The 26,482-nt window shown below is 28.0% G+C and overlaps 2 protein-coding genes across 7 annotated transcripts in view; one reads left to right on the forward strand and one right to left on the reverse strand.

The window, feature by feature from the left end:
* Positions 1 to 26,482, forward strand: part of LOC100197210 (glutamate receptor ionotropic, NMDA 1) — a 73,153-nt gene that overhangs the window by 11,891 nt on the left and 34,780 nt on the right. Inside the window, exon 2 of one of the 2 annotated variants that reach the window (XM_065814573.1) lies at positions 7,088 to 7,264. In XM_065814573.1, the coding sequence (XP_065670645.1) occupies positions 7,088 to 7,264 (177 nt within the window). The remainder of the gene's footprint in view (positions 1 to 7,087; positions 7,265 to 26,482) is intronic. The other variant, XM_065814574.1, reaches the window with a different exon arrangement.
* On the reverse strand, positions 11,181 to 18,733 carry LOC136089042 (uncharacterized). 5 transcript variants are annotated; one of them, XM_065814578.1, is made up of 6 exons: positions 14,509 to 18,733; positions 14,281 to 14,304; positions 13,896 to 14,191; positions 12,225 to 13,763; positions 11,418 to 12,142; positions 11,181 to 11,336 (listed from the first exon to the last, which is right to left on the reverse strand). In XM_065814578.1, the coding sequence occupies exon 1, from the start codon at positions 16,841 to 16,843 to the stop codon at positions 16,280 to 16,282; it is 564 nt and encodes a 187-aa protein (XP_065670650.1). In that variant the 5' UTR covers positions 16,844 to 18,733; the 3' UTR covers positions 11,181 to 11,336; positions 11,418 to 12,142; positions 12,225 to 13,763; positions 13,896 to 14,191; positions 14,281 to 14,304; positions 14,509 to 16,279. The 5 variants fall into 5 exon arrangements, with proteins under 5 accessions (XP_065670650.1, XP_065670649.1, XP_065670651.1 ...); XM_065814577.1 differs by having other exon boundaries at positions 12,225 to 13,626; positions 13,737 to 13,763; positions 13,896 to 14,304; XM_065814579.1 differs by having other exon boundaries at positions 12,225 to 12,450; positions 12,534 to 13,763; positions 13,896 to 14,304.

A 26,482-nucleotide genomic window follows, 5' to 3' on the forward strand; every position in this document is an offset into this window, starting at 1 on the left:
ACAAGTCCGGAGCACTTTGCGAATTTAATCGGGCCCATCAGTACAACCAATAAACCTTTTGGATGGAGTTAACTTGTTACTAGATCTTTTAAACTGAAAGTTAAGAATTAATTCTTTATTTGTTGAAAAAGTTATCTGAGTTAAGTTTTCTATCAGGCTTTCTTCTTCAAATAAATAAGCTCTAGCTTTTAGTCTCGTAATTTTAGCCATTTTGAATATTATTTAAAAAAATATTAAAGCACTTATTATTAGTAACGCAAATTTAGTTTAAATACTTTGTCTTCGCATTGGAAAGTAGTTGTTAAATTTTAAATTATTATTTAAGTACCTTGGTATATACATTTTCTAAAAATATTTTCCGACCAAATTTCCGGATTTTCAATTTATTGCTCTCTAATGTTTATTAAGTAGGGGTCATTAAGGTTAGTGTCCGGGGCATGTTACTCCATGGATCCAATTATTATTTTTTTTAGACTTCATTTAACACTAATAAAAAAACTATTTAAATTATAGTTTTTTCCGGGTTTGGAAACAGTTTATTAGGGTATAAAAAAAGTTTTTTATACGCCACCGAGTAATAAAATAGGTTTTTGTGAAAGAAAATTTGGATTTTTCACCAATTTCAAAATATTATGTAGACTAATTTCTTTATTTTTTCGACATGCTCCTTTTATGTGATAAACATTCAATCTAACATATAACATTTAAAAAAAAAGAAGATAAATTTAGATAAATTTTAAGGTCCCCGCCAGGCGTTTAAAACACCCGACAATTTTGGCCAAAAATCGAACTGGCGGGGACCCTAAAAATTAAATTTTTTAAATTTTTTTTTGCTCAAACTTATTTTTATACAAATAGTCAATTTATAAATCGATTCGCAAGTTCGATTTCAAAAATTGATAAAATATGAAACACCCTAAAGTCCGTGTACCAGTACTTTTTGCAGAGATCGAGCTATTTAATACCACGGATAAAAAGATGCAAATAGTCTAACAGTTTCAAAACAATAATCGTTGAATTTTAGGCAATCTGTTTTATATCCTGAAGATAGTATTACCAAGATGTAAAATCTGAATATAAGGTTTTTATCAATACCCAGATTTTGGGTTGTTTGTTCATATGCTGCAAAAGCACACCTTGAAGCTTGTTCTAAAGCCAATACTTTTGGGAAAATCAATAACAAATATTTTTAATAAAATCTGTTTAAACCTTCTCTTTAGTCATAGATACTTTTTTATTGTGTTCTTTTTATTATCTTGCTTGCCAGTTTTTTGTTTCATTTTGATATGCAATGTGCTAAACCATCCGATTGAACCCGTGCATGGAGACTGAAATCATATTTGAATTCTCTGTGAGTATAATCAAGACTATTCATATTTTTTGGAGAAACACCACACCTTGAACAACATTTGGATGTTCCAGATAATATCCTTTGAACCTTCCCATCAATCATTGTATGTTCAATAATGCAATTCACTTCATTATAAAATCTACAAGCGTCTAATAAAACCATATCCAAGCTTTCTATCTCACTTATAATGAAGTGATCTCATTCGAGCACAAATTCCTTGGACTCCTTTTTGAATGCAAAACCTTAAGGGTCTGCAGTAGACTGTGTATGATGACTATTGATTTTTCTGAATAGACATTTTGTTATTACTGTTGTTAAATCCAATCAAATCCAATTAAAAAATGAAAATTCTTCACATTTTTAATTTCTGTTCATTTCAGCTTATGATAAAACTTGTTTATATATTCTTTGACCTGTAGCAACATCAAAACCAGCCTTGTGAGACACACGTGAGAATTATTATTTATATTGTTTTTTATTCCAATACCAAGTGCCTCAGCACAGGTTCCTGAACTGCATAGATTCTTTATAAAGTATGAATTATAAAATCTTTTAAAGGAACTGAAGCTGAACAGTTCTCCTCTATTCTATTTACAAGATAAAGTTTTAACTTTGCATCCCTGAAATCATTGTAAGTGGAGTAAATTTAGTACTATTTCTCCAAGGCTCCGCCTTCAGGGTTAGATTTAGGGTTAGGGTTAACCCTAACCCCTGACCCTAGCCCTGACGGTTTTATTGCAGTGTGCTTTAAAAGCATACAGTTTCAGGTAGAATCCAATGCAAATGGCACGTAAAGTTTTTAACCCCCTCATTTCGGGGGTATATATATTTTGCAAGGATTTATATTTTTTATACTTATGCTCTAATGCCCACAAATCCGATTCGGGCAATTTGGGGCAGCTGATATTTTTTTTGGTTATCCATGACAACATCTCCAAGGAAAAGAAATTCATTTTTATTTATTTAATTGCTGCTGTGAGCAATTGCTCACTGAGTGGTAATCCACTTTAGCAGCATGTTTAAAAACTGCAATTTGAAATTTTAATTTACATAATAAAGTTCATCAATACTTTTTTTAAAGTTAAACACTGACTTACTAAGTTCGACATCAAACGGCAAATTGTTCCAAATCGGAATAATACGATTGAAAAAAAAATTCCTTCTACTCGAGTGTCTACAGATCTCAAAGTATATCTATGATTGTGGATATTGTCACAAACACTTCTAGCTGGTCCAGTTGGTCGACAAAAGTTCCTTAGGGAAGATACTGTATTTAGCTGATAAGAATTATTAAGACATTTAAAAAAGTTAATTAAATCGCTTCTTTCTCTTCTCATAAATAAGTTTGTTAAAAATGAAGTCTATTTAATCTTAAAGAAGCTCTGAATATCCTGGAATTAGTCTTGTTGCTCTATGTTGTACTCCTTCAACAAGATTAATGTCTTTTTTTAAAAATGGTTTCCAAATAGAAGACGCATATTCTAGATGAGGTCGCACTAGCAAAATATATTACAATTTAAGTATATCAGCATTTAAAAACAAAAATGTATGTCGGATAAGACCTAAAGTTCTATTTGCTTTAGAAACACACGCAGATATATGATGACCATACTTCAGATTGCTTTTAAACATGATACCAAGATCATTCACACTATCCACAGAACTCAATTGATAACCAGAAATGTAATATTTATTGATATTTTTACTTAATTTATTGCTTTTATTGGCATGCATTATTTTACATTTGTCTATATTTAGTTGCATACTCCAGTCATTGCACCAATTAAAAACAGAATTTATGTCATCGTGTAGATCATAACTACTGTTATCACGGATTATGTGGAAAACCTTTCAATCATCAGCATATAGCTTGCATTTATTTTTTAGTTTATCTGGAAGATCATTGATATAAATTAAAAATAAAATTGGTACCAGAACAGAGCCTTGCGGTACACCATTTAAAACACTAAGCCACGTAGAAGCAATGTCTTCAAGAACAACTCTTTGCTTTCTATTCAATGAAAAAGACTTATTCCATTTAAGAATGAATCCCTTTATACCGTAAATTTCAATTTTTAATATAAGTTTTCTATGTTGAACTCTGTCAAATGCTTTAGAAAAGTCAGTAAAGAGGATATCAATAAGATAATCTTGATCCACTGCTAGAGCCACTATATCTTGGCTTTCAAGTAAATTTGTAAAGCAAGATTTACCTGTTAAAAAACCACGCTGATTCTTATTTACCAAATTTATTGTCTAAAAGATGCATATTGATAATTTCTTTTAATATCCTTTTTAAAATTTTGCATGTAACTGACGAAAGAGAAACAGGTCTCTAATTGAAAGGGTCAAGCTTATTGCGGTTTTTAAAAATTGTAACTATGTTTGAGTCTTTCGATGCTTTTAATACCACTACCGATTTAAGTGATAGCTTAAAAATATGTTTAATAGGAATACCCAGACTTAAAGAACAGGTACTCGGTATATACGGATGTACTCCATCGTTCCCACAGGATTTGTATTTATCCAATGATTTTAATTGTACAAGAATTTCTTTTAAACTGATTACTTTGTTTATATCATTTTCACAGTGAACATGAGTAACAATATCAAAACTCAGTAAGGCTTTGTTATCAACTTCAGCAAATACAGATTGAAAACATATGTTTAACAAATTTGTAATATCTAAAAGGTTATCACTCACAATTTCATCTGGAAACCTTAAAGTGCGAATTCCTTCTTTATACTTTTGTTTGCTGTTCACGGATGCATGAAATCTCTTAGGATCTGATTTAGAAGTTTTAGCTAAGTCATGTTCAAATTGTTTCAAAGCTAATTCAATAGAATGTTGAGTCTTAGTATTAATAAGTTTATATTTTGGTAATAATATTACAATAATATTTTAGGGTGGAACTCTGCGGAACTTTTGAGATATTATATTTTCATAAACAATATTTATCGAAAAATTTTCGCTTGATATTTTATTAACTCATTCTTCAAAATTTCAAAAAAAAAAACAACAGCAAAATTAAAAGGTATAAAAAGTGCGCGAATTTCAGCGAACTTTTTTTACCCTTTACCAGAAAAAGTGTTTCTCTGAGTAGGACACTGGACATAAGAGAACCAAAAAAATAATTATTTCTCATCGATTTTCTTTCTAAAAAAAGATTGATTTCTAAAAATTGATGAGAATGGTGCATTAAAAAAAATCCACCTATGGCCACTTTTTGAACTTCCAGTGCATGGGTTGGAAACGTGTTTTTCTAACTTGTTTTGCCAAAAACAAAAATAAAATAGCTGTCGCTTCACCAAAAATTTACTGTTCTGTGACAGTGACTACAATATTTTGAAATTTGCGTGCTCTCGAGATGTCTCAACTTGTATTGAATACCGGGCATACTTCTAAAATAATCCTGAACTTCCAAAACTCTCTCGTAGCTCCGAAAGTTTTCCAAAGTTTTCTAGAGCTTTCAAGAAACCTTAAAAAGTTTCAAAAAATCTCCACAATTTTTTCTTTCTCAAACTGTCCAAAAGTTGTCACTATGCTTTTATACAAGTATAAAAGCATAGTGACACAAACCAACATTTCAGTATAAAAGCGTAAGTGACATTTCAGTTTGTGTTATTAGTGATTAAAGGAGTGTCAAATCGCATTTTAACAGAACTATTTAGTTTGAATGGCACGGAGAAGTTATCTTTATCCAACAACTACATTTTCTTATTTGTGTAGACAATTTATAAAGATAAGCTTGCAAAATTATTGCGTAGAAGCAAGTCGTAAAATGTATGAGAACTGCATGTTGGGGATCATGACAAAACTAGAGTGCAGTAATTCACTTGCAAATACTGCATAAGAACTCTTAAATAAGTTGCTTAGACGTATTTTTTATTTTTTTTGTAAAGTTTTAATAATTTAGATACATGTGGTTTATTTAAGAAGTTACAAAAAGCAATACTTAAATATTTGTACAATATTGGGAAGCATGTTGTATGTTAATATTAAACAATGTATTAAGTGATGTGGAAAATTACTTGCATTCCAATTTATACAATTAACAAATTGTTATAGGTTACAGGTTGATACAGGGAGAAAAGAGCGCCATGAAGTTTGATACTTAACGGCAACTGATAGAACACTCAAACAACTACTTTTTTTGCATTTTTGATCCCGCAAAACGTTTCCGAGGTGCCTCAAATCGTTTATCCATACAATCTTTCGTTGCCACGTACCATTGCCACGTACCGCACAGATCCATGCTCTCTGTTCCAACTCCGACTAAAAATGATCATTTATTTTTAAAAGAAAGCAGCAAGTTACACAGCAAGGAAACAATTGAAATAAAAGTTGTAGTTTTGGAAGTGCAGTTGAATAGAGGAGGCCAACCGAAAAAACGTAATGACTCTAATCAAAGACCTTGGACTTGCCAAGTTGAATCCTGAACTTTTAGTAAAGAGGCTCAAACAGCAGAGTTAGTTCAATAAATACGAGCAAATTACAGGTAATAGAAAACGTCATCAAATATTTTCCAGCTTCGTCAGTCAGAAAAATGTTAGAAAGCGCTGTTCTACAACAATGTGGCCAGTCTTTTTGAGCCTATTGGTATCATATGTTCACCTCTTCAGTTGTGTAGGTTTTAGCCAAACTAAAATAACACGTTATTGGAAAAATCTTTTTTAACCTTTTTTAATTAGTATAAAGTTATTTAGAAAATGTTAAGAATGTTTTTTGCTGAACATTTTTATAGTTCCGCACTTGTTTTTGACAGTTTTCCTTAACATTATTTCTTAAATAAAAAGAAACCGCATAAAATGTGTACCAAACTTTTAGAACTGGATGCTTATTCACAAAAAAGTAATAGTTTCACAATAAAATACTTTCACCTTGGTAAGCCGACTTACGTCGAAAAAAAAGTTTTACTTTTTCTAAGTGAGTTGCCGTCGCCACAGCAAATAGCCTTTTCTTGTTGCAAGTTTTTTTTATTAAACTTGTATTTAAAATCAATGGTTTCAAAAATAAATATAAATTATTATTTCTAAATGAAAAACTCAACACTTTTTCCTTTTTTGTTCTTAATGACTACTCCATTGAGTTTTTTCTGTTCTTCCGCCATTGTCAAAATAAAAGTATTGTACCGCCAGGTACAATACTTTTATTTTAACTTTCAACTTCTTATTTAGTAAGTATTAAAATATTTAGTAAATTGTTTTAGTAATGTAAGTAAATATTGTTACTAACTTATTAACTTTCTCGTAAGTATTGAAAAAATAAAAATATCCTATGCTTATTTAGTTCTAAATTTATTAATAGAATATGTAATTTTTCTGAAAGTTCTACATTAGATAGTTTTTCGTTGGTAAACATTTGTGTCTAAAATGACTTAAACACTTGCATGAATAATACCAATATCAGTAATTAACATGATTTTATCAACTTTAGCAATTATATTTCTACGTCTATATCTTTGTATACTTAATGAAAAACAAAGAGGATACTTGTATCCTTTTAGAGATGCCATCTTATTAATAAAAATGTTCTGAATGCAATATTATGCTTTAAACTCGCTTTACAGAAATTAAATTTGTTTTTAGTTTTAAGACAGCTACTATGCTTTGGCTGAATTGAAATTGCCGTGCGCCGACAAGTATTAAATAAAAAAATATACGTAACAGCGTATGAATCAACATATTTTAATAAAATAAAACTTAATTTGTATTTAATTAATTTATATTAAATAGAACCTTCATCCAATGTTCTTAAGAATGGTTCCTTCTTACGTAGAACAAGTTCAAGTGTGGCTGCAAATAATGACAGCATTTAGTTGGAAAAAAATTATTGTATTGACAAGTGATGACAAAGATAGCCAAACTTATTACATACAGTTTGCAACCAGAGCTTACAAATCCAACATTATAGTAAGTTTATACTTTTCAACAATAACTTAAATATGCTTAACATATAAATAGCGTATATAAATAACATACAATTTATAAATAAGTAGCGCATATTTGTTATTTTAAAAAACCAATTTTTAAAACCTTTAAAAGATTGTTAAAAGATAAGCAACTATAAATACAAAGCACGATTTGTTGCATTTTTTTTGGATGAATGAAGTCCAGTTTTTTTTTGCCTTAACTTTTTTCCTTCTTTTAAAAGTTGTGTTTTTTTTGTGTGTGTGTTTTTGTTTCTAAATTGAAAAGTTAAAAGTATTAAAATGATAAAACTTTTGTTATTTTACTTTGTTATTTTTATTTTAACTCTTAACGAGTTTTTTAATTCTTAGTTAAAAGAATTTGCTATAAAGCGATTCGAACAATTAATATATTATTGCTTTCGGTTTTATAGTTTACTACGTTATTTCATTACTCTTGAAAATAAAATAATGAAATAGAAACACAAACGTTTCATGATTTTTACTATATATGTATATAAATTTATTCAATATTTGTAAAGTAAAAATATTTCCATAATACTATATGTTTTTTTTCTAAGCATTCTCGATTAGTACTCGAATGGTCAAAAAATATCAAAACTTCATTTTCCAAAAAGTACTAATTTGTAAAGGTGGATAAATTTTGTCGCTAAAGAATATTAGGTCTCATAAAAATACTCAGCTATTTCTATAATTATAAAAAATTTGACAAATGTGAAAAAAGAAAGCTCCATACAATTAAATCTTGAAAAAAAAAAAAGTGGATCATCAACCAATGTTGGTCAATGATCTAAGTGTACCAATGATAACTCAAAAAGAAGCAACTTTAGTATTTTTTGAAAAATATGTGTCAAAAAAACTTTCCAAACGTTGGTAAAACAATTTTAATCAAAAGTTTATTAAAAAGCAAATAGTTTCAAAGTGTTCAAAATCACCAATCGTCAAATGACAATTATTAGCACGTTATAAAAATTTTCCGGTCTCTGTAAGCAATAAAGCTAATATAAGTTCATTTTTGACATAATGAAATTAAATGGTATTTACTAAATATCTTAGTAGAACTCCTCCATCTAGAACTTTCACAATTTTGCTGTAAAAAGCTCTAACAAACCCATATTTTACATAGATAGTTGAATACGTGAGCTTTACATTAATCAAATAAACTTTTTATACTTTAATCATTAGGTTTTAATGTTTTCATGACAGCATTATAAGCAATTGTATCTTTTAGAGGTAACTTATTTAAAGAAAGCATTTTACATTTGTTCTTTTACGTAAAAAAAAATTTGCTAATTTGTCAAAGAGAAATTTTCAAAAAGAATTTATAATTTTTTTTAGCTTTGTACCTTTTTGTTCAACAATATAGATGTCAACTAATGAAAGCTTTATAGGAGATCGTATTTAATAAAGAAAACTAGTCATGCAACGGAACATAATTCTTTCATTACCTAAATTGTTTATTTTATCATGTAGAAGTTTTTTTAATAGTATATTGTAGAATGAGGAAATAGTCTTAATGATGTATTGTTTCTGATTTGTGAATGTGATCAATTTTTAGTTGTCCCCCAATATAAACTAGAGTCACTGTGGTTTAAATGGTAAGATTACCTGGCTTGTCGCTCTATGCTCTGTAGGATATAGTCACCTGCTTAAATCTGCCAGAAGTCATATGCCTATCTCAAAGAATGAGCTGTTCATTTCTAAGTTAAAGCACTTATACTGTGAAACTCCGAATGGCTCATGAAATCAGTTATTGTTTACTTGTTTGTGCCTTAATACATAAGTATCAGTGGAAAAAGGGTAAAATTAAGTTACACTTTTTTCGCAATCATTAAAACTTCATAAAAAGTTTTTGCTTCAGTTTGCTCTTAAACTCATTATGCGTAGCAATTGTTTTAAGTTTATTAGTTAATATTTTATTCCATAATTTTGGTCCTCTAGAAGAAATTGAAAATTCAGTCGCCGCAAAATAACTTTTGGGTTGAAAATAACTGTTGTTTAAAAATCTGGTTAGATATCTATTCTGATTTATTTTGAATAATGGGTAAAATATTTTAGAAGATATATGTTTATTAACTTTGAACATAAACATAAACATAAAAATTTGATAGACATTTATTTGATAAATATTTATTATATTTGAATTAACAAATAATATCTTGGGAGGGTGTATAAGGGCCCACATTGGAAATGATTTTGATTGCATGCTTTTGTTTATTAAATAGTTTTTTTATTTTATTTTTATTTGTACTGCACCAAGCAATGTTTGCCTAATTAAGATAGCAATGAATGAACGAGAAATATAAAAGCTTTAAGAAAGTTGAATATAAAAAAAGGCTTAGCTCTGCATAGCAGGCCTATGTTTCTTGAGATTGTATTTTGGAGATATTATATCTGATCTCTCTACGTTACATTTTCATCAAGAAGCACGCCAAGAAATTTTAAAGTGGTTTCTCTGTTTATGTCCTGATTGGCAATACAAAGTTTTGGAAGTTTCAAAGGAATTTTATCTCGGTCATGAAAACGATGGAAAAAAGTATATTTTGTTTTCGTTACATTTAGAGATAATTTGTTTGCATTAAACCATTCAATAAGATTTAAAAGCTCTTTGTTTACTGACTTAGACAAAATATTTATATCATTGTGTGCATAAAATAGGTTTGTGTTATCTGCAAATAAAATTGTATCTAGTTCAGTACAAACTTTGCTTAAATTACGCACTTCAGTCCATTTTATGATCTCGTAATATAGTTAAGCTAAAACGTTAATTTTAATTTTATTGCATTCAAAATGTTAACCTTGTTTTAAAATGGGTTTAACCAATTTGTAGCACTTATGGTTGTCAAGAAATTTGCATTTTTATACTACCTAATTTGACATTTTTTTATTTTAGTTTTTTTTTACCATCATAATTGCGTAAAAATTTTACGCAACGACTTTAGACAATAATCTATCTGCTATCATTAAAAAGTGTACAAATAAAACAACATTCAGTTCACAACTAATCTTTAGAAAAAATATATATAGCAGAAAAATATATATACATTAATATAGTCATAGACACATTACACATTAATATAGTCATAACTCTATTACAACATTAAATTGTGAAAAAATAAAACACAAGGTTGCCCAATTTTAAATTTTCTTAAATATTTTAGATGCCATATTATAAATATTATAGATCAATATAAACGATATATATCGTTTATATTGATATATAACGATTAATATATAGGACTAATTTATAATATTATATAATTTATAATATAATATTACTAATGATATATAATAACTATATACGATACGTTATAATAACTATAAACTATATAGATATAAAAATTATAGATTAATATATACGACTAATTTATAATAATGTTGTAATTTATAATATATTTCTATTATAATAATATTAACTAGCAGAAAGCAACTGGTAATACGGGTTACGGTCTGTCTGTTACTTAATTTATAATGACTGTTTTCCACAATTTAAAGTTGCGAAACCTTAACTAATACCCTGTAAGAAAAACGCCTTCAAATTAAAAAATTAAGCCATCTGTAAAATTAAAATAAATTAATTTACCAATTATTTAACGTTTTTGAGTAATTTACGACTGACATAGGTCATATCAGTGTATGGCAGAACCATTTTCCTAGACATTACTAAGTTCAACACAATATGTTTTTAGTTACTGACACAAAATAATAACACTTCATCATGCCTTAAATTGACGAAAGATTAAAGCTAAATTCTTGTTATATTTTTTATAACATGAACTTTAATTAATAAGATTAATATGAAGCGAACGTAAATTATTTATGAGTTATTAACTTTTTGGTATCCCCTTGATACATGTTTCTTTAAAAAAGGAAATTGTCTTTAAAACGATAAATGCACACAACTAAATAAATTTATTATAAATAACTAAGCAATTGAGTACAAATACGTTTCAAACAAAAAAAAGTCGATTTACAATCAAACATGTGTATAACAAATTGTAAAAAATATGTAAATTTTGATCTTTTATATTGCATTAATGCGTCATATGACAAACCTAAAATAAAAATTGTAACAGATAAGTAGACATAAAAGAAAAACAAAACAAAACAAAAAAAACAACTGGAATACAATTTACCTGCTTTTCGGTAGCCTGTTGTCATACTTAAACTGCTGTCATGATGCAACTTGTCGGTGTTGTTTTATGACGTTATTTCACGTTGGCTTTTAGTAAACTTTAGTTAAATTTAAAAGACATTACAATAGATTTAAAATATTTTAATTAAAAAGCAAAAAAATAAATGCTTCAAGGAGCCAAACTAAAAACATTAAAGATAAAAAATCAAATAGATATAAATAAATTGCATTTATGTAGCTAAATAGTCTTGGCTTATAGTAAATTTTAAAAGCAGTGTTTTCAATAAATTAAACTACCAACTAATTATTTTTAACAAATAGAATGTTGCATCATATTATGATGATTGGGTAGTGAATCAATTCAACTATATTTAAGTTTAATTGGTGAAAAACAAATAAAATTTCAATTAAAAAAGACAAAAACAAACCAAATATACAACAGTATATTATAAAAAATTACAAATTAAAAAAAAAAATTTCAAAATTAATAAAAATAAGTCACCGAAGAAAAAAGTTATAAATATCTTCACTGATAGAAGACATTTACAACCTTTTGGTTGCTGTTTTTTCTTCGGTGTCTCCCAACACCCCGGTATGGATGAGCCCTCCATTTGAAGGATGGCTCATCCATACCGCCATTACTTTGCCACTTATTGAAGGACCTCTCCGAGAGAGGCCCTGGGTGTTAGGAGCGATATCTTTGATATTCCTCAAATGTTAACAACTCTAAAATTACAAATAGAAGGATATAATAAAATTTAAAAATATTTACAATTTTTTTAAATCAAAATATAAAGCGTAACCTCACCATTTTCACAGGATGAAGAGGATGCTAAAAATAAATTAAAAAAAAGTAAATTAAAAAGAGTTAAACATGTGAGAAATTTAATTTTAATAAAAATATGAGTAAAATGCAAACAGTTTAAAAATGTCATATTTATATTAAATAATTCTTTCACCTATTGCACATATTTCTCCGTAAAAAATATATAAAATTTAAAACACAGCCCTACCAGTTATGCTTCTACCAGACACTAAAGACAAAAAAATATACCTCAGAATAATTGATAGAATTATATTTACATATAAATAAATATATAACTATAATTTTTTTTACCTATTCCCCTCATTTCTTCCATGAAGTTGTCTAAAGTAAGAAAAAAGAAAACTGAAGCTAAAACTAATAAAAACTAAACTAAAATTAACTATAAACTAAACCAAAACTAAAAAACTAAAATAAACTTTAAATTTTAATATCTGTACCTCAGAAGACAAAGGTCGGTTATTCAGTTTTTTGTGAAAATGAGTTATGTATGAGACCTTTTTAGTTTTTTTAGTATCTACATAGGTATAAAGACTGTTTTCCTGCAATAATGTGAAACAAAGTTTGGTCAATATAAAGGGTCTGGTGTCCCCACAATGTTCAAAGGAAAAACGTCTGTAGTTCAGAAATAACTTTTCACTTTTTTTATTTAACTTTTTATTTTTGTCAAAATTACATTTCATGTGCCTCAAGACAAATAAAACATAAATTTAACCCTCAAGAATAAAAAAGCCAATGAAGGCTAATTATTTTACTATTTACTCTCTCCTGGACAATTTCTAAAATGTGACAACTGACTTGGACTACTGAGTGTACAGATATAAATGCTTTATTTATTTAACTATACTAATCACATAATTTATACTTAGTTTTTTTTCCAACTCTTCTAAAAGAAAAGAGAAAATAAAGCCTAAGTACTTGAAGTTTTAAAATTCCAGTTACAGTACAAATAAACAAATTCCTATTAACAATTATCTAATAGCAAAAACACTGACTTATTTCAGTCTTCAATTCTGTGTCAAAATAAAAGCACTTAAATGTATAGACATTAAAATATCTACTTAACTTTTTAAAAATAAATTCACTAAACTAATGTAACTAATACCTTTATTAGCTCTCTCTTGATCAACTAAAGAAAATAAATTTTAATTAAACTAACTTGATGCAAATTATAAGAAGCTGTCTTACTGAGAATTTTAAATTTCTTCTCTATTATTGACAATATAATTTTAAGTATTACCTAAGTTCTTGGGCTTATTGTATAAAATTATAAAAACCTAGTGTTTGACTTTTAAGTCAACAACAATATTTTGAAAAACATTTTAGTTACTTTATACAAAAATAAAAATCCTTTTAAACATACTACCTCTCTCTTCATTGTTGTCAACTAAACAGAAAAACAATCAAACAACAAACAACTTTTAAATCTACAAAAATTTCCAACTTACATTTTTTTTTCTACATTTATCTATAATAAAATATGAATTAATGAGTTACCATTATTTAAAGTTGATCCAGAAGCAACTAAAATAAATTATCAAATAGAAAGTTTATTTATATAATCTTGACGATAATGTTGAAGTAAACAATATTTATTGCTTGAAAGTTAAGTAACAAATGTAACTCAAGTATATTAAAATAAATGTACTAAGTTACCTGTTGTGGCTGGTGCAACTGAAGTTATAACTAAATAAAAAAATATTAAATAAAAAAGCTATTTTATCTATCTTATCTATTTTATCCTGATGATTATGTTTAAATAAACAATATTTATTGATTCTTTTTAAAATAAAATAAAAGACATAACTATTTGCACCAACTGATGATGCTACCACACCTAAATGACAAAATTTATTAAAATATATAAAACATATTCAATGCTTTAAAAGAATAGTCAAAAGAAGTTTTTAAATCTACAAAATCTAAGTCCTTACTGAGTTCAACCTGTCTGTCTATAAATAAAAATTGAAATAAAATTATATACAATAAAATTGCTAATGCTACATTCGTACTCAAATAAAATCTAAATGATAAAACTTACTTAAGTCGCTGTCAGCTTGCCTGTCTAAAAAAAAATTTGTATTCTCATTAATCCTAATCTATTATCTATAAATAAACTTACTAATATAAATGATAAATAAACTTGAACTAATATAAACTATAAATAAACTACTATATACTATAGAAACTAATATAAACTATAAATAAACTAATATAATTATGTTACTAATATAAACTATAAGTAAACTACTATACACTATATACTAACTAAAAAGGCCTTCAGCTCCTTTTAACTGCTCTAAAAAATGAAAAATACTTGCTTAAAATGATCTAAAAAGACTGAAGACAAAACTGAAACACTTTACTAAAAAAGAAACATTGTACTAAAAAAGAAACATTGTACTAAAAAAAAATTTTTTACCAGTCATTTTAGTTTTAACTTCTAAAAAAAAAACAGAAAAATAAAAACAACGAACAACAAACAAATTTTAGTTTTTAAACAATGAACAACATCAGTTCCACTTGAAACTAAGAATTTATCAGCTCTAATCGGCTGGAAGACCTTGCTTGAAAGACCGCGTGGAGTAAAGAAACGCTTTTAGAAAAGCCTAGAAAGTTCTTTATTAAAAAAGAAAGTGAAACGATACTAACACTATTAAATTACAGTATTCGTATTTAGAAGATTAGATAAATTACAGCATACATGTTTAGATAGTACTAAAAAAACTATTTTACCAGACATTTTATTTCTAACTTCTTCTAAAAAATGAAAACAGGCTATAAAAATTAGAAAAATAAAAACAAACAACAAACGATTATTTAAATTTTTGTTTTAAACAATGAACAACATCAACTCTTCTTGAGAATAAAAGTACATCATCTCTAATTCGCTAGCTGAATTTACTCGGAAAACTGCGTGGAAAATGTAACCGCGCATAAAAAAGTCTAGAAACTACTTAAAAACTAAGAAATAGTGTATTTTACAGAATACAGAACCGTAAGTAACAATACGAACAATAGGCGAAACTATGCGTAACTATGTGCACTAAGATTCATTAGCGTATTAATATTTAGATAATATATATAATAACTATATATGTCACATTACAATAACTATAAACCATATAGATATAAATATTATTATTAATATATATAACTAATTTATAATAATATTATATAATTTATTATATATTTATAATATATTACTAATGATATATAATAACTATATACAATACATTATAACAACTATAAACATTATAGATATAAATATTATAGATTAATATATATATATGACTAATTTATAATAATATTATATAATTTATAATATATGTAATATATTTCTAATAAAAAATTAATAATATATATACCTAGTAATTATTTCAAATAAATTGTAAAATAGGCTTTTTACAAAACTATAACCTTTCCTTTTTTAAGGTCAACAAGCAATGGAAAAGTCCATACTTGATTTTCCTCAGTCTCATAGACCACATCAAACAAAGTATTTTTTAGTGTCGATTTTCATTATTTTATGTTGAATAAATTTCCCAACAAGATAATTAACATTATTTAGAATGACAGCCAAGATATTTGTTTTTTGTTGATTTGCTAATTGAGACAGTCTTGTATTCTTTGATTTTTCACTTAACTCTTCTTTTTGTTTTGCAATCAAAATATCTCGTTCTTTTCTTTCAATAAGAATAACTCTTCACACAACGGGCTCTGGAAAAGCCCTTGTTCTAATAACTGATTGTAAATTACTGAACAACTCATAGTTTGTTAAGTCCATTCGCTTACTACCTTGCATTTTAGTTTTGTAAAAATATTTAACTTCACATTTAACTTCCATAACATACCTATAAAAATCCAACTGTGCTCTTAATGTTTTTTTGCTTTTAAATGTGTCAACTAACAAAACATATTCATCATCTGCTTCTTTTGAGGTCAACCACACCTTCGTCCTCAATTTTAACAACTCATTAACCGATTTAGCTTATTTTAAGAAGGCTTTATCTTTAGCTGTTTTTTTAGCTTTATGCTTTTCAGACAACCTTTTCACTCATTTCAAACATTAATTCTAAATGACACTGTTTGTATTTATCTTTCATTTTATTAAATTTTGTCGAAGCTTTTTTTAGCAACGAGTCATGCTCATCTAAAGTCTTTTTATCCAACCAGTCTAGTGTTTTGTTTTTACAACACATAGTATAAGCTTGTATAGTTTGTATTTTGGCATTTGGCTTTGTACGAATTAAAAGATCCAATACCGCAAAGTCACTTTCTGACGCTTTGTTTGTTGTTGGAACATTCTCTGCAGCCTTACTTATATTATCAGAAGGATACCAATATTTACCTCCAGGAAGTTGATCAGCAGATTGTCTTTCCAGAACAACTAACAAAGAATGACAAATTTCTTCTAATGTCTGCTGTGTTAAAATATTTAAATCAGTGTCATTAGTCTCTTCAAATAATTTATCATACAAAATATCTTTATGAATATTAACATTATTTAGACTGAATATAGGTGTTTTTGAGATCATAATCGATGATGCATTTTTACCCAAATCTGAAAGTTTCATTTTTAGGGTTAACAAAAATGGATTCATATCAAGAATACTCTTTTGTGATTCAATTACCTGCCAAAGTAGACCTGTGATTATTTTATCAACTATTCTAAGAGCCCGCACTTCTGCTAAATATAATTTGTTGCTAATATCTTCTTTAACTGCAATGAAAAGATTGTTTGATTTGGCCGATTTTAAAGAAACTCTAAAATATCTTTTGAATGAAAATACAAAGCTGCAGCATTATAATATAATATATTAAATCTGTTACCAACAAAGGGTGCAAGCATACACTTACTTTGTCCTTTACCAGCAAGTAGGGTTGCCAGATGTCCCGGTTTTACGAAGGAGAACTAAGTAAAAAAAATATTTTTACTTATTTGGCGCAGAATTCTCCTTCGTAAAATCAGGACATCTGGCAACCCTACCAGCAAGAAATGCATTAAAATACCCAGCAACTCCAGCTTCACCACTTCCCCTTACATGAAAAGCTTTACATGCAGTTCTTATTAATTTAGTGGCACCTGATTCAGCAGTATTGAATGCAAAAATATTTTCATAACTACTACTTAAAACTAACTTTTCGAATGAGTTAATTGTTTTATCAGTTTCTGTTGCAAAGTTAGATAATAAATGCAATTTACAAAAAAATTAGACATTTCAATGAAATCTGCTTGCTCGCCTTATTTTAAACCTTCCCAGTTCTTTATAACTTTAGGCAGTAACTTTTTCCTCATATCTTTATGCTTTAAATTAAGCAGTGGATTAACTGGCCCAAGATCAGACATGGTAGTTTTAAAAGAACATACAAGGTTAGAAAAATCGTTTTCCTTGCTGCTACTTTCTAAAATGTCACATATATCATCTAATGTTTTGGTTAACGCATTAATAATACAATCTGCATCATTGCCAGCGATTTCACATAATCCAAAAGACAAGGTACTTCCATTTGTGGTAGTAACTTGGAAATTTTGAAAATGTCTATGATGTTTAGTGGTACTGTCACTGTGAAGACAATTGCCTGAATTAATTTCTACAGTGTTTATCATTTTTTCTGCAACTTGAAGTTGAGCAGGTGCTAAAGCCTCAGTCATAAACCGAGATTTTGTACCAATTGAGGGAAGCTTCTCTATATCTATCTTTGCTAGTTTTTTTAAAACGATTGTGATAACTTCATTAACTTTGTTCATGCTGATATTCAAAGAAATTAACTCCATAATAACTGCTCTTATATCATTAGAATACCTTCCGTTTTGAAATGTTATTATTCTGCGATCATGGAGAAGAGAACTTAAATTAAAATCTTTATTTTCTTTGCTTAATACTCTAGTGTAAGGAGAATCGGTAATTTTTTCAGGATTATTTAAACTGTTCGAAGTTTGTTGGTTTCGAAAGTTTGTTGGTTTCGAAGTTTCGAAGAAATTTTGAAGAAATTTCGAAGAAATTTTCGAAGTTTCGAAGAAATTTTGTTGGTTTCGAAGTTTGTTGGTTCAATCTTCTTTTTTTACCGTTCGTTTTATTTTTTTCACTTGATATGCATAATTCACAACTAGTTTCCGAAATAGGCGGTTTAAAGAGCATCAGCTTATATATATCTCTTCTTTTATTGTTTTTTGTTTAACGATTTAAATTTATCTACAACAATTTTAATTTTGTTGTACAAGCTCAAATTATTTTCAGTTACTGAAAACAAATTGGGGAATCGGCTTCTGAAATTCGAGCACTTCATTTTCAAAGATTTATCACTCAAGCATAGATACCAATCATATAATTTCTTATTATTCATTATGATAAGGCTAATTTTACACCAATATTATTTCAATATTTATATATTAAATATTTATTATACAATTATTATATTGTTTTTGCAAATTAGTTACCGAAATAATTTTTGAAATAATATTAAGACGGACTGAAAGGAAGAAGAGGACGGGATTTAGCAGGTTTTAACTTAAATTTCAAAAGTAAGCTGAATACTTGCAAAAACTTTTAAGTTATTTTAGACCAACTTATTCATCACAAAACCAAAAAAAAAAAAAAAAAAAACAACATAGAAACAAAGAAAAATAGTTATATATTATTTTAAAGGATGCTAGAACGCAAATAAAAAAACTTTAAGCTAAAATAATTACAAAAACTTTATTAAAACTGCTCCTACAGCCAGATAAACTGGTATTGAAAATTCTAGCAGATATTTTATGAAAGATTAATCATTTTACTTTTCGTAAAACGTTTTACTATGGCATAATAGATTAAAAAAATTGGTCTTATTTTAATCTGAAAAAGTCTTCTTTATATATAAAAAACTTCGCAAATTTTTTCTGCGGGAATTTGTCATGTGACTGAAGTGCCTTGTAGAAGAAAATAGAGTTTTGTTAAGGGCTTTGTGACAAGGTAATTACGAGCTTCTTTAAGTCTTGCCCATATAATATTATAAATCTTAGTGTAAATAATATTATACGGCAAATATAAAAAGGTGTGCCATGCTAGACAAGAATAAAATGAGGATAGAAAACTAGGAAAGAATAATTTCAGAATTGAATGTTTTATGATAGAAATAAAGAAACCTTACTAGAAAAGAATTTTTACAAAAGAATATTTTTTGGCAGAAATTTTGAAAAGAAACTTGAAATACTTTCTAAAAAAGAATATTTTTTAATAAACGTAACCAACTTGCTTGGAAAAAATTTTATTTAATAAATGCAAAAAACTTGCTAGGAAAGAATTTTATTTAATAAACCAAAAAAACTTGCTACCACAGAATTTTATTTCATTATTCCAAAAAAACTTGCTAGGACAGAATTACCATTTATAATAAAAGTGAATCACTGATGAATGATTCAGAAATTTCAGGTAATCTTTATTATTTCACAAAGATTTTGTTAGAATTAGATTATACTTATTTAACATTTATTCAATTAAAAATTATAACTGTAATTACCAAATTGCGCGCAAATTCTTTCTTAAAATTTCTTTGCTAGCACGTTTTTAAAATTTTTTTTTCTAAAATTTCTTTGCTAGTACGTTTTTCCGATTTTCTTTGCTAGAAAGAAAATGACTTTTACTTGTGCGATTTCTATCCTAAAAAAGTCTTTGTTTTTCATTTTGCTTTGCCAGATAGGATATATGTATTTCTTTCTTCTTTTCTATCCTTCAATTATTCTATCCTAAAAAGTAATCATGTTTTTTTCAATCATAGCATAAATTTTCATGTTTCTTTCCTAGAAAGGCTTTCCTGTATTCTTGTCTAGAACCGGCCAGCTTTTTGCAAATTAGTTACCGAAATAATTTTTGAAACAATATTAAGACGGACTGAAGGGAAGAAGAGGTCGGGATTTAGCAGGTTTTAACTTAAATTTAAAAATTAAGCTGAATACTAACAAAAACTTTTTTTTAAGTTATTTTTGACCAACTTATTCATCACAAAACCAAAAAAAAAATAAAAAATAGAAACAAAGAAAAATAGTTATATATTATTTTAAAGGATGCTAGAACGCAAATAAAATAACTTTAGGCTAAAATAATTACAAAAACTTAATTAAAACCGGTCCTACAGCCAGAGAAACTGATATTGAAAATTCTAGCAGTTATTTTATGAAAGATTAATCATTTTACTTTTCGTAAAACGTTTTACTATGGCATAATAGATTAAAAAAATCGGTCTAAATTTAATCTGAAAAAGTCTTCTTTATATATAAAAAACTTCGCAAATTTTGTCTACGGAATTTGTTACGTGACTTAAGTGCCTGCCTAAATCATTAAAATTTTTAAACCACGCAATATCTATATGTTTAATACCATAGTTTTCTAACTTTGTTAATAAAATGTAATATTCGACAGTGTCAAAAGTCTTACGGAAATAAAAAATACACCTAATGTATATTTATTTTCATCAAATGATTTAAAGATATCACGATCAAGATAAACAAAAGCCTGCTCAGTAGAGTGGCCCGTTATAAACCAAAATTGCTTACAATAGAGTTTATTGTTTACATCTAAAAAGTAATACAATCTTTTATATATAATGTGTTCTAATAACTTTGAAAAGCATGATAGTATGGAGGTAGGCCTGCAATTTGAGACGCTAGTCTCATCTCCTGATTTTAGTATAAGTATTACCCTAGCAACTTTAAGTTTATCGGCAATGATTCCTTGGTTTAAAAAGAGCGTAAATATATGCAAAAGCGTAATTTTTAAACAAGGCATTGATATAATTACTACATTACTGCCTACATCATCAACTCCTTTACCTTTATTTAGTTTAAGTAAGTACATGGCATCAAGCGATTCTGTTTCTGTTAGCATATAATTGTCCATAGTATTATTATTAGAGTTTACGTATGGATTGAAGCAAGTTTTTTTTATTTTATTATTGATTCTAAACTTGGACCTGTGCTAAATGCATGGTTAAACGAATTAGCAATTATTGCGTCGTTAATAATTTCACAGTCATTTATAATTGTTTTTTTTGGTAAACGACTAATATTCATATCTTTTTTACCTATAACCTCTTTTATTATGTTCCATATTTTTTGTATATCATTTTTGTATTTTAGTGATTGGCTACTATAGTAAAACATTTTTGCTTTACAATCGACACAAAAAGACGATTATTATTTTTATAGTTTGTTTCATTTTTAAAAGTTCTTTTTTTAATGAACTTCTCATACAATCGTTGCTTTTTTTCGAAGGTTTTATGATTCCGGGTGTTATTCAGGGATTTTGTAGAACTTTTGTTTTAATAAATTTAGTTGTTATTTGGCAATGCTTTATTGTAGAGACATTCAAATATATGATAAAATTTATCATAAGCTTCATTAACAATTTTTGCTTTCAAAACAGATTCCCAGTTTGTTGTCGATAAAAAGCTAATAAATGTCGCAAGAGAAGCGCCCTTAATTACTCGTTTTTTAGTTTTTTCTTTTTAGAAAGTTGATTTAACGACTTTTGTTCTGTTATAAAAACCGGAAAATGGTCAGATACGTCTGTAATAAATATTCCAGTTTGAATTTTTAAGTTTTTAAAATTATTAATTATAATTTGATCAATTAAAGTTGCAGAATTTTTTGTAATTCGAGTATTTATAGTTGGAATAAATCCATTTTGAAATATAATATTAAAAAAAGTTTTGACGACTTTGTTTTTGTTGCATTCAAACAAATCTAAATTTAGATCGCCTACGAAGTAAACACATTCGCTAATAATTAAGCTTTTAATTTGTTTGTTAAATGCTTTTTTATTACCAGAAGGCGGTCTATATATGGCGTGTACTTGATTGATTTGATTGTTCGACCGAATATGTGCTATCCATAAAAAACAATGAAATCAAAAAAAATTTCCTCTTTACTTTTATTATTACCTAAATAAAAAAATAACTAGGCACTCGATCTGAAATTTTTTAACACAGAAAAAGTTACAAGGAGAGTTAAAATGTAGGGAAAAAAATTTACATCTCCCGTAAATTTACTAGGGTGATTAAAAAGATGTTGATAAAAATCTTTTTAACTTAAGATGTAGTGTATAAGTTGTGCAGATTCTGGTCTTATATATATATAAAAAAAAATTATTTTATAAATAAAACCTAAAATAGAAGCTTATACGGTGCACTAGCCCTTGCTATATTGGAGGGGAACCCTAAATTATATTGGAGGCGCAATACTGAATTTAGGGGCCGCGATTTAGCTTTAAGGAGCTTTTTTTTTCCCCTTTAAACTAGGTATTGTAATCCCGGAGGTCTTTTTCAATCCCGGGATTGAAAAACAGATGCAACATCTATATTGTATGAAGTAGAATAAAAACAGTACATTTAACTAAAAATATATTTATTAAATGAATTTAATTTAACATGTTAATTACATTTCACATGTTAATTAATGTTAAAAAATTGTTAGAAATAAAGAGATATATTATGTTTTTTGTGCTTCGAAATGCGACTTCAGGAGGCATAACGCGTCCTAAGTTTCATCGCCCAAACGGTTACGAATTTTTGTATTGAACAGTCCAGCGGAAGAAAATGCCCGCTCAGCCTCAACATTTGTCGGTTTCACGGTTATTAGAAAGGAATAAACTCTTTCTAAATAATCGCCACGTGCACCCCCATTTTCAAATAGCGTCATTTCTTTTTGAATTTTTAATGACAATGATTCATGTCTAATTGGTTGTATTGGTGATTGTCCTTCTTTGATGATACGATCAAGTTCCTCTTCAATACTTAAAATCTTACTTTCAGACTCAGGTGCCATTTCGGGTTCCTCAATCAAATCCAGCATGTCAGCCTCAACTGATGCTCTTACTAGAGTAGGGTTGGAAACATTTAATCTTTCCAGCAATTCTACCGAAAGTTTTCGACATTTAAATGAAGAAGGCACTGTAATTATTTCTTCATCAGCTTCAAAGGGGCTTCGACCGTTATGCAAGTATTGCAGAAGTCCACTAATATCGGTTTGGCGTTCATGCATGCGAGTCATTAAAGTTCTACGCACTTTTTTGTTTGTATTATTGTCAGCATCTTTTAATTTTGTAAGCATGAAATTAATAGCAATGTCGGCTGTAATCAAGTTAGAACCTCGACGACATATTGCTTCAACCGTTGCTTTAATGGGAACTAAAGTTGTAATAATCTCTGATAATATTGTCACTTCATCGTGTGACAGAGCTATAGAATTATTCTACACTGTCTGAATATCAATTAATGATTTTTGTATACAATTTTTTACTTTGTAAAATTGTTTAAGCATTAACAGAAGGCTGCTCCATCGTGTCTTGCTGTCCATTATTAAAGACAGTTGTTTTCCAAATTCAGCCTAAATATATTTTTGTTAGATGACGTTCTTAGTAGGAGATCGTCTAAATTTTAGTATTAGTTTGCGTACTTTTTAATGACTGGCCCATAATGAACTTCATTTAGTTCAATTTTAGGTCTTACATTTTCATGATTGTAGTCCAACAAATCTTCCTCAATGTCCTCATTCTCGAATGAATCACTGCCAGAAAATTCATTATTAAAATCTGGCTGATTTACATCGAATTCTCTCTTTTTATAAAGAACATCAATTACAGCAAGTTTTATGCCGTGGGCAAAGCATGTTTGTTGGTTAGCAGGCAGCAACCTGCCAACTTTTTTCATAAAACTAGCTCCGTCGGTCATTATAGCCCCAATGTCGCTCTGTAGATCAAGACTATGGTCTTTAAGTTTTTTTTCTAATAGTTCATTGCACTTTTCTGCTGGTATTAAACCTGTTATTCGCACTAAACCTAAACCTCCGAACTGAGAGTTTTGTCCATGAACGTTAATACTCATATAGCGACGATTTCGAAGTGACATCCATTCATCAAAAGACAAAGAAAATCTCTCTCCTACACCGAATTCCGTTTTCTTGCGTACTTGAATTTGATGAACTAAACCTAATCTTGTTTTTTTGCTGTACTCTACAACATGATTACAAATTGTGTTTACTGATGTTGGTAGATTTCTGAATCCCATAGCAGTTAGAACGGCACATAAGTCTGTTGAAGAACAAATTGTATTAAATGAAAGCCCATCAGACGCCGTTAAACAAGCAAGTGTAGCACAAAGTGTTTTATCTTCCCTTTTATAAATCGAAAAGTATTCTGTTAGTGGTTTAGATTTCTTTTTTGGTGGTTTTTCTGGTGTGCATTCTCCGGTAATATTAGGTTGGGTTAGAATTTCGACCTTTACATTATGCACCAACAACATATGTGTATGAAGTCCTTTTGTTGAGCCACCACCAATTTTTAAAATCTTCTTGCTGTTTGGCAATTTACTCATCGCTGTTTGACCTTTTTCATCAAGTAGAAAATATTTCCAAACATCTGAGTTACTTTTAATGGTAAAATCCACATACGACATGCTGATTTAATTTTTAATTTTAAGATTCTACGTTACAAGAAAAGCGCATTTTTTTCAGTTTGAAAAAACTGACAAAAGTAACTATTCTATTAAAAATTACTAGCAATAGTAACTAAGGTATTAAAAAATCTAACTAATTTAACGCTAATATTTTTAAAGTGTTTACGTAAATAACTTTTTAGAAACAACGTAAATTTGTATTAGTTAGTTTGTATTTATTGCTGTAACTGGATTGGCCAGTGAGAATGCTTTTAAGCACACTGTGACAGCCGCTTCAGTCGATTGTTGTTCGTCCAACAGTTGAATCCTGCTTTAAAGGAGTTTACAGACGATGATTTGACTAATTCCAAAGGCAATGAGTTCCATAAGTTTGCCGATCTATTGTAAAAGAAATTATGCCTTTGCAGATTTTTGTTGTTTCCCTATAATACTTGAAACAGTGATCTCTAATATGATTTTGAACAGTTTGTATCTAATGTTCTGTTTTATTAACGTTGTTCATTATTTTAAATAGTTGGATCACATCACCTCTTTCTCTTCGTTTAGCTAGATTTGTCAATTTCAAAACTTTTAATCGGTCTTCATAACTGAAAAACCTAATTGATTTAATCAGTTTGGTGGCTCGACGCTGAACTTGTTCAATTACTTTACAGTCACCTTTTGGTACGGGGACCATACAGGTACTGAGAACTCTAGAAATGGACGAATAAAGGTTACGTATAGTGATTTAAGTAAATGAAAGTCCAATCTTACAAACGATTTTTAAATTCGACCAAACATTCTATTTGCATTATTTGTTACAGAAATAACTTGATCTTTCCACTTGAGGTTTTTAGAAAATATTACAGCAAAATCTTTTACGCTGTTTGATTCTGGTAGTTTTATGCCATTAATATATAGAGGATTCTTTTTGTTGTTTACAGCATAGTGTATTAATACACATTTATCAACATTAAACTTTAAAAGCCAGTCTTCTGTCCATTTAAATGATGTATTTTAATTCCATCAGAAATTACCTTGGACAAAATCTTAGTATCATCAGCAAACAATTTGAATTTATTCATTAATTTACTTGGCAGATCGTTAATGTATATAATAAACATTAAGAGTCCAATTACAGAGCCTTGTGGCATGTCACTAAAAATTTAAACCCACTCAGAAACAACTTCACCTAGAACTATTCTTTGTCTTCTTTTATTTAGAAAAGTTTCCATCCATTTTAGAACTAAGCCATTAATACCAATTAAGCATTCAATTTAGCAAAGAGTCTCTTGTGAGGAACACTATCGAAAGCTTTAGCAAAGTCTAGCATTACTACATCAACAGGTATACCATCGCTGTTGCACGAAGAAATAAAGTCAAGAGTCTCTAACAAATTTGTGGTACAAGACTTTCCTTTTACAAAACCATGCTGTTAGATTGTTAGTAAATTGTTTTCGTCGAGATGTTTTTCAATTCTTTCTCTTATATATATATATATATATATATATATATATATATATATATATATATATATATATATATATATATATATATATATACATATATATATATATATATATATATATATATATATATATATATATATATATATATAATATAATATAACGAATTATTATAAAATAAATATAAACCGTAATATGTAATGATACAAAGTGTGGGTATCCCAAGCAAGCATATTACAACAATATTTTTCATTGCTTACAAATCTATTATTTAAATCAGATCGTATTCATTTTTTAAATCGTGTATGACGGAAAAAAACACATCTAAACTTTTTACAGTATTTGTGTTAATAAGCCCCTGTGTAA

This window comes from Hydra vulgaris, chromosome 12 (genome assembly GCF_038396675.1).
Source record: "Hydra vulgaris chromosome 12, alternate assembly HydraT2T_AEP".
Classification (NCBI taxonomy): domain Eukaryota; kingdom Metazoa; phylum Cnidaria; class Hydrozoa; order Anthoathecata; family Hydridae; genus Hydra; species Hydra vulgaris.